A 9740-nucleotide genomic window follows, 5' to 3' on the forward strand; every position below is an offset into this window, starting at 1 on the left:
TTTTTGCATTAATACGCTGCCCACCCGTAGCTTTCCATCTTTCCAATATAAAGTTATTATGGATTCTGCACAGTTTTGCTGTTATCCAGCTGCATTAACCCCCATGGATTGCATAGAATCATCAGACCTCAGTCCACTCCGACACGCTCCCTGCTCCTGGCCCCCACCCTCCGTGTCGGCATCACGTGTCCTCAGTCCCAGCACAGTGAAGTGACTGAGAACACTGATGCGGTGGCTGCTGTTACAGAGGGAGACAGTGATCAGTGCAGCTGTGACTGCATCCCTCTCTAACTGCAGCCACCAGCCCCCGGCCCACAACCAACCGCCCCCCCCGCGCCCATCACCCGTGGCATCCCTCACTCACCCGCAGCATAGCCTCCGCACTCAACCGCGGCACCCCCCCCCCAGCAAGCTCCGCCCCCCGCAATCGCCCACGGCAAGCTCTGCCCCCCGCAATCGCCCGCGGCAAGCTCCGCCCCCGCAATCGCCCGCGGCAAGCTCCGCCCCCCCGTGACAAGCTCCGCCCCTCGCAATCGCCCGCGTCCCCGCCAACTCAGCTCTGCTACACCGGCGTCCCCGCCAACTCAGCTCTGCTACACCGGCGTCCCCGCCAACTCAGCTCTGCTACACCGGCGTCCCCGCCAACTCAGCTCTGCTACACCGGCGTCCCCGCCAACTCAGCTCTGCTACACCGGCGTCCCCGCCAACTCAGCTCTGCTACACCGGCGTCCCCGCCAACTCAGCTCTGCTACACCGGCGTCCCCGCCAACTCAGCTCTGCTACACCGGCGTCCCCGCCAACTCAGCTCTGCTACACCGGCGTCACCCCCAACTCAGCTCTGCTACACCAACGTCACCGCCAACTAGGGCTGGGCGATATGGGCAAAAAATAAAATCTCGATTTTTTTAAATTTTTTGACGATTCTCGATTTAAATCTCGATTTTTTTCCTTTTTTGCTAAATAAACAGAACATTTTCTCCCTGCAGCATCAGATACTATTTTAATATTTTAGACAACAACTGTATTGATTTCCAGTGTAACAGAGCCCCCATATAGTATAGGAAATCATGTTTGTGCCTCCATCTACGTTGGGTGTAGGAGTGGAGGTATAGTGGATAAGGGGTGTAGTAGTACAGGTATAGATGAGGGGTGACTGGGGTAAAACTGAAGGGGACTGGGGTGACACTAAAGGGGACTGGGGGACACTGGGGGACACTAAAGGGGACTGGGGGACACTAAAGCGGACTGGGGTGACACTGGGGGACACTAAAGGGGACTGGGGGACACTAAAGCGGACTGGGGTGACCCTGGGGGACTGGAGGGACAATGGGGGACACTAAAGGGGACTGGGGTGACACTGGGGGACACTAAAGGGGACTGGGGTGACACTAAAGGGGACTGGGGTGACACTAAAGGGGACTGGGGTGACACTAAAGGGGACTGGGGTGACACTAAAGGGGACACTAAAGGGGACTGGGGGACACTAAAGCGGACTGGGGTGACCCTGGGGGACTGGAGGGACAATGGGGGACACTAAAGGGGACTGGGGGGACACTAAAGGGGACTGGGGGGACACTAAAGGGGACTGGGGGGACACTGGGTGACACTAAAGGGGACTGGGGTGACACTAAAGGGGACTGGGGTGACACTAAAGGGGACTGGGGTGACACTAAAGGGGACTGGGGTGACACTGGGGGACTGGAGGGACAATGGGGGACACTAAAGGGGACTGGGGGGACACTAAAGGGGACTGGGGGGACACTAAAGGGGACTGGGGGGACACTAAAGGGGACTGGGGGGACACTGAGGGGACTGGGGGGACACTGAGGGGACTGGGGGGACACTGAGGGGACTGGGGGGACACTGAGGGGACTGGGGGGACACTGAGGGGACTGGGGGGACACTGAGGGGACTGGGGGGACACTGAGGGGACTGGGGGGGGACACTGAGGGGACTGGGGGGGGACACTGAGGGGACTGGGGGGGGACACTGAGGGGACTGGGGGGGGACACTGAGGGAACACTGAGGGGATTGGGGGGGGGGCACTGAGGGAACAATGAGGGGACTGGGGGGGGACACACTGAAGGGGACTGGGGGGGGGACACTGAAGGGGACTGGGGGGGGACACACTGAAGGGGACGGGGGGGACACACTGAAGGAACAATGAGGGGACGGGGGGGACACTGAAGGGGACTGGGGGGGGACACTGAAGGGGACTGGGGGGGACACTGAGGGAACAATGAGGGGATTGGGGGGACACTGAGGGGACTGGGGGGGGACACTGAAGGGGACTGGGGGGGGACACTGAAGGGGACTGGGGGGGGACACAGAAGGGGAATGGGGGGGGACACTGAAGGGGACTGGGGGGGGACACTGAAGGGGACTGGGGGGGGACACTGAAGGGGACTGGGGGGGGACACTGAAGGGGACTGGGGGGGGACACTGAAGGGGACTGGGGGGGGACACTGAAGGGGACTGGGGGGGGACACTGAAGGGGACTGGGGGGGGACACTGAAGGGGACTGGGGGGGGACACTGAAGGGGACTGGGGGGGGACACTGAAGGGGACTGGGGGGGGACACTGAAGGGGACTGGGGGGGGACACTGAAGGGGACTGGGGGGGGACACTGAAGGGGACTGGGGGGGGACACTGAAGGGGACTGGGGGGGGACACTGAAGGGGACTGGGGGGGACACTGAAGGGGACTGGGGGGGACACTGAAGGGGACTGGGGGGGGACACTGAAGGGGACTGGGGGGGGACACTGAAGGGGACTGGGGGGGGGGGACACTGAAGGGGACTGGGGGGGGACACTGAAGGGGACTGGGGGGGGACACTGAAGGGGACTGGGGGGGGACACTGAAGGAACAATGAGGGGATTGGGGGGACACTGAGGGGACTGGGGGGTGACTGGTGCAGCTGGAGGTGATTGGAGCAGGAGGGCACATACATCTCCTTCTCCTCCTCCTCTCACCTCCGCACACATGCTCTCCTCCCGGCCAGATATGGAGGTCCCGGGTCTGTGGAGGAGGAGGAGCAGGGACTACAGTAGGTGGTGATCGCGGCGCTGCGGGTCACGGAGCTATACAGCGGGAACGGGGGTCTGCACCGAGCCCCCCCCCATCCCGCTGTATAGCTCCGTGACCCGCAGCGCCGCGATCACCACCTACTGTAGTCCCTGCGGCCTCCTCCTCCACAGACCCGGGACCTCCATATCTGGCCGGGAGGGGAGTGGGACGCTCAGTGGAAGGGGCGGGGGCAGATCAGCGGCGGCGCTGTCAGTGGCTGGAGGCCGCCGGCACTGCACCGCCCCTCTCCAGCCTGGCCACCCAGCATCTTCTCCCCGCTCACCCACACCGCCCCTCTACAGCTCTCCCGCCGGACCGCACCGCAACCCCCCTTCTCTCAGCTCCTCCCCGGCACCGCAGCCCGAAATGATTTTTTGTGAAAATCGAATTTACGATTTTCACAAAAAATCAAATCGATTTCAACGTTCTGGACGATTAATCGAATTAATTTGATTAATCGCCCAGCCCTACCGCCAACTCAGCTCTGCTACACCGGCGTCACCGCCAACTCAGCTCTGCTACACCGGCGTCACCGCCAACTCAGCTCTGCTACACCGGCGTCACCGCCAACTCAGCTCTGCTACACCGGCGTCACCGCCAACTCAGCTCTGCTACACCGGCGTCACCGCCAACTCAGCTCTGCTACACCGGCGTCACCGCCAACTCAGCTCTGCTACACCGGCGTCACCGCCAACTCAGCTCTGCTACACCGTCACTTCCAACTCAGCTTTGCTACACCGACACAGCCATCTCAGCTCTGCTACACTTTCCTCATCTCCTTCATTGTCTCAGCTCTGCTACTTCACCATCATCAGGCAGAAGCATTGCATGATGGGAAATGTAGTTTCCTATCTTGGATATAGACCATGTTTTAGAAAAAGTTGTAACTCAGGAACGGCAGCAGCTAGAAAGATGGGAGACGGCTCAAAATACTCAGGGGGACTTGGTGAGGAAGACCAGCTAGGTTTGGGAGCATTTCATTTTTTTAGCTCTTGGGGGGGAATACCCCTTTAAGCAGAGAAGGAGCAAGGAGGTTTACAGCCCTCTTTGCCACTTTGCACAAGAAAATATGTTATGGAAGCTGTTGGATTAGAGCTCGATCATGTCACATTATGCCCATCGCAACCCCTAATACTTGGATGTTTCCACTCCATTCAGTATTCCTGAGCATAATCAACTAGTGACTACATCAGGTCATATTCTGAATGTATGCTTTTTTGTGTCGTACTGAAAAGTGCTGTAAACCATGCTTTTCAGTCTGGACCAAAACCTGTATATGCTCTAAAGATAACCTACAAGTATTTACTAGCCAACTATGTTTTTGCTATTGAAATAAATAGGGCCTGTGCGTGTTCAAGCATGGATTGTGCTGTATAAAATGTATCTTTCAGAATGAAGTGACCTTACCCACTGCAGCCTGTGGCAACGAATGGTATTATGGGCATTAAAATTCTATGAATACCATAAATATGGCCTGTCTTTTGACCATATGAAAATTGCTTTACTGTGCACAAGTGAAACATAACCAGAAAAACCAGACACACACCCCCTGCATACTATCCCTCCAGGCAGGGCATACACCGAATTACAGCCTTCTATAGCCCAGGGCAAAGTGAAAACTCCCAATACTTACCCACAGATTTATGCTCCTACAGATCACAAAGGACTTAGGTAACATCTACTAACAAGATAGAGTATATGGCCCCCTGACTATTTATTACAGCTACTGTATGTAGCATTCCTAACATTCCATGGATTCACGCTCTGTAGTAGGTCCACAAACATTGTGGTCTCAAGAGCATCTTCTTGCTGTGGAAACGCTCTTCAGAATGCCCCATGCAGCACTTCTGCACCCATTTCCAGCAAGCAGTCTACATATACTGTCGGGAACACTTACAGATTTCCTTTAAACCAATCAATCTACTTACATCAGGCTTCTTTGCATAAGACGTGAACGTACTAGAAATCTGGATACATTTTCCTAATGTGTGCATGGGGCCTTAATATTAAGGGAGTCCTATCCACACAGACGGTCATGCTCCAGAGCACCCATTAACTAGTCACAGTGGCTACGACTATATAATAGTAAATCATAATACCTTTTCTGAAGAGCAACTAAAACCTTCAAAGATGCACTGGAGCAAGAATAAACGAGACTGTCCAAATCATCAGAAAGTGAAGAGATACTGTAGACTACACAATGCACGCTATTTTCTCATGGATCTGAGGACTGGCCCTATATACTTACAAAGTAAGCAAAGGACGTGCCTCGAAAGAAGTGGGAATGAGGTGTCATTCACTTCTGAAATGTAGCCTACATCTGGCACATAGGTTGGCATACCACCAAGATGGCATAAAGAAATGCTGCCTTAGGGTAGCTTCACACGTACTGCCGCAGCCACCGATTGGCTGAGCAAGACGTAAGGGAGCTGACAGGAGCGCGGGCAGGTAATGTATTAGCCTGGCAGCTGGTGGGTTAAAGGGGAACTATAAGCAGGTTAGACGGATTTAATCTGCTGATAGCTCCCTAGTTGGGACGGGGCGCTGAGGGTGAAGGTATGTGTATTACCTTCACCCTCAGCGCCATTCCTGTGCTGTTTATTGGGCCTGGTAAGCAGTTAGGAGCACTGGGGGCGTGGCTTCCACCCCTCCAAGCACTGATCCGGCCTCTATTGATAATCATTAGAGGGGCAGGACCCCTCCCCCACCACACAACATGCTGCCCATGGCCGGCCTGCCCCCCTCTAATGATTATCAATAGATTAGTGCTCCGAGGGGTGATAGCCATGCCCCCAGCGCTCCTAATGACTTACCCGACACAACTAACAGCATGAGAACAGCTCTGAGGATGAAGGTAACAGACATTCTTTCATCCTCAGCGCCCCTGCCCAAGATTCTTCTAACCTGCTGAGAGTACCCCTTTAAATGGTCAGGGGCTACATTCTTGAAGCGGAATGAAATTTTTGCTGAGAGAAATACGCTGTGATACAGTACGTGTGAAACTATCCTTAGGGTACGTTCACAGATACTTAATCTGCTACGGAGTTATGTTAATTATTTATGATAGTTAAACCCACGGAAGATTAAGTATAAATGAAGGTACCAGGGCCATTCACATGTACAGGATCAACAACAGATATGACGCTGCAGATATTAAAGGGGTATTCCTGTGGATAGGGGACAAGTTATTTTCTTTTAACTTGGAATACCCCTTTAATGGAACACAGCATCAAATCTGCTGTATGTGTGAATGGACTCTCTAGGTATGTTTACAGGTGCAGATTTGCAGCAGATAAGTGGCAGAAAATCTGCACACATAAACATACCTGGAGGGTCCATTCACACACACTTAACCTGCAGCAAATTTAACTAATATAAATGAAATGCTTCAATCCATAGCCAATTAAGTATGTGTGAATATACCCTAAAGGCCGTATCAGACAGCCTGACCCGTGCCCGCCCGTTTGCTAGTTCTTGCATTCTGAGCCTATTACATGACTTGATAATCGTGCGACTAGAGCTGCATGAACATCGCTAGTGATGTCCATGCAGTCCTTTGCTTTAGCCAGCTGCGCATCTCCTAATACATGGAGAGATGTGCAGCCCACAGAAGATTATCTTTCATGTTGAAAGGCAACGATCTGCCAACAAGCAAGCTGCTGATCGCTGTCTGTAGGGGTCCGTTCACTCTACGGAATTTTTACAGAATTTCAAGTGGAGTCCGCAAAAGGGACTCTGCTTGAAGTTTTGCCAGTCCCATAGATTTAATAGGACGTCTCACGTGCAATCCTCCATCCACCCGAAGAATTGACATTGTCAATTATTTGGGCTGAGTGTGCATAAGACGTCCTATTGAATCAATGGGACTGGTGGAAGTTCCGCAAAAATTCTGTAGTGTGAGCAGACCCTAACACTAACCTTCCACCTCTGTGGAGAGACTCAGATCTACACTGGGCAAACGGGTTGCCAAGACGACCATAAGATGCCTGGCTTCCTTGCCCAATCCCACTAAAAAGGGGTATTCTCATTTCAATAATGTATTCCCTCTAACTGGAGGATCAGTGGGGGTCAGGCCTCTGGAACCAGTGCCAATCATGAGAAAGTAGGAAAATTGTGCCCCAAATAAAGCAACTGCGGGAAATAAGTTTTAGAAATGAGTATACTCCTTTAATAAGAAATAGTCTCAGCCACGGAACTCGAAGGACATCATACAGTAACTGAACAAACCACCTTGCTTCTGCGTCTGAGAAGAATGTGCAGGTTCACTTTACAGGTACACTTAAATGGGGGTCTCCACCACCAGTGCTGACATGCTTCTTACAAAACCTACCAGGACCTTATTGGATATGTTCTCTGCAGGTATATTCATCTGTGTATAGAGCATAGGCAGAGGATACAGAAATACCCAGCACAGAACACTCTCTAGCCACTTGCAGAGAATACCAGCTGTGAGCCACTTGCAGAGAATACCAGCTGTGAGCCACTTGCAGAGAATACCAGCTGTGAGCCACTTGCAGAGAATACCAGCTGTGAGCCACTTGCAGAGAATACCAGCTGTGAGCCACTTGCAGAGAATACCAGCTGTGAGCCACTTGCAGAGAATACCAGCTGTGATCCCCTTTAAGTGACAATGTCTGCACTCATGCCCTGGCCCCTACACGCCGGGGGGCACTCATGCCCTGGCCCCTACACGCCGGGGGGCACTCATGCCCTGGCCCCTACACGCCGGGGGGCACTCATGCCCTGGCCCCTACACGCCGGGGGGCACTCATGCCCTGGCCCCTACACGCCGGGGGGCACTCATGCCCTGGCCCCTACACGCCGGGGGGCACTCATGCCCTGGCCCCTACACGCCGGGGGGCACTCATGCCCTGGCCCCTACACGCCGGGGGGCACTCATGCCCTGGCCCCTACACGCCGGGGGGCACTCATGCCCTGGCCCCTACACGCCGGGGGGCACTCATGCCCTGGCCCCTACACGCCGGGGGGCACTCATGCCCTGGCCCCTACACGCCGGGGGGCACTCATGCCCTGGCCCCTACACGCCGGGGGGCACTCATGCCCTGGCCCCTACACGCCGGGGGGCACTCATGCCCTGGCCCCTACACGCCGGGGGGCACTCATGCCCTGGCCCCTACACGCCGGGGGGCACTCATGCCCTGGCCCCTACACGCCGGGGGGCACTCATGCCCTGGCCCCTACACGCCGGGGGGCACTCATGCCCTGGCCCCTACACGCCGGGGGCACTCATGCGCTGACCTCTACATGCCGGGGGCACTCATGCGCTGGGCTCTACACTCTGGGCGCACTCATGCCCTGGCCCCTACACTCTGGGGGCACTCATGCGCTGGGCTCTACACGCCGGGGGCACTCATGCGCTGACCTCTACACACCGGGGGCACTCATGCCCTGGCCTCTACACACCGGGGGCACTCATGCGCTGGGCTCTACACGCCGGGGGCACTCATGCGCTGGGCTCTACACGCCGGGGGCACTCATGCGCTGGGCTCTACACACCGGGGGCACTCATGCGCTGGGCTCTACACGCTGGGGGCACTCATGCGCTGGGCAGACTCCTGTACAGCACAAAGGCTTTGGATACAATGAATGAAACCCAGCAGCCTGTGCATCACAGTACAGCCTGGAGGGCAGGAGGGTGCCAGGGCACTGGGGGTGTGCAGGGCATCTTAGTGCAGGGCACACTAGTAGAATCCTTGCCCCAGGGGCTGTTAAGGCTCCAGCCTGCGGAGGGGGCACAGCCTGAGCACTGCAAGATGCTGCCCGTCAGTCCCTGACCCTGCAGGGTGCCCACCCCACTCACCTTCTGAAGTCAAAGGGCATGGTGTCCCGCCTCCCGCTGCCACTGGCCGCTGATTTAAAGGGGCCGCTCCGGCGTGCAGGCAGCCGCTGTCACAAGCCTCTTCAAGCCTGCCGGCTAGACACAAAGGAACTGGCGTCAGCTGTGCTCGCCGAGCGGCCTGTGATTGGAGGCGGCCCGGGCGGGGAGGGCACATCCGGCTCCCGCAGCCACGTGGGGTGTTCCTGGATCCTGGCTGCCGGGCATCCGCACATCCTGCTCCGCGCACCTTGTGATGCCAGGGATGGCTGGCTGCCTGGCACAGGGGGCGCAGTATAGGCTCCTCTAGCTGCCAGGAGCGCTATTGTTCTGCACCTATGGGGTCACTGCACTGCGGCTGAAAGCTGGCGCCATACCCGCCCATTGTGCAGAGGACTGCAGTATAGTGCTCTCTGGTATCAGCTATGTCGGGGTTATCTGCAGCTTTCTTTATAGAACATGTGTCACTAAACAGAGCTCCTATTATAGTATATCCTAAACATGCCTGCATCCTCATCCATAGATTAGCATGGCATGTAAATGTGGGCACCTGACCTTGCACACACTGGGGCTCCTTCCAGCTGTACCATAGTATTATCTCATAGTATTATACCATAGTATTATATCATAGTATTATTGCAGACCACAATATGGGGGGAATGGAAATCTATTGCTATGCAGCTTATTTGAGAACCATGTGCTACTTTCATCCATGGAAATGGCCATTTAAGTCTATGGAACGAGAGTAAAATACAGGTCCTTATGGGATCTATATTGTGTCCGTATTGCATCTGTATGAGAATGGTGCCCATGCTTAGGAGACACCTATCGGCAGTTA

General features: G+C 55.3%; 1 protein-coding gene across 1 annotated transcript in view; it reads right to left on the reverse strand.

Annotated features, from left to right (window-relative positions):
- The window catches only part of ERGIC1 (endoplasmic reticulum-golgi intermediate compartment 1), a 68817-nt gene extending 59769 nt beyond the window's left edge, over positions 1–9048 (reverse strand). The window contains exon 1 of the mRNA XM_069972272.1: positions 8888–9048. Coding sequence (XP_069828373.1) covers positions 8888–8907 — 20 coding nt within the window. The 5' untranslated portion in view covers positions 8908–9048. The remainder of the gene's footprint in view (positions 1–8887) is intronic.
- Between the last annotated feature and the right edge of the window lie 692 nt (positions 9049–9740).

Source organism: Dendropsophus ebraccatus, chromosome 1 (assembly GCF_027789765.1).
Source record: "Dendropsophus ebraccatus isolate aDenEbr1 chromosome 1, aDenEbr1.pat, whole genome shotgun sequence".
Taxonomy (NCBI): domain Eukaryota; kingdom Metazoa; phylum Chordata; class Amphibia; order Anura; family Hylidae; genus Dendropsophus; species Dendropsophus ebraccatus.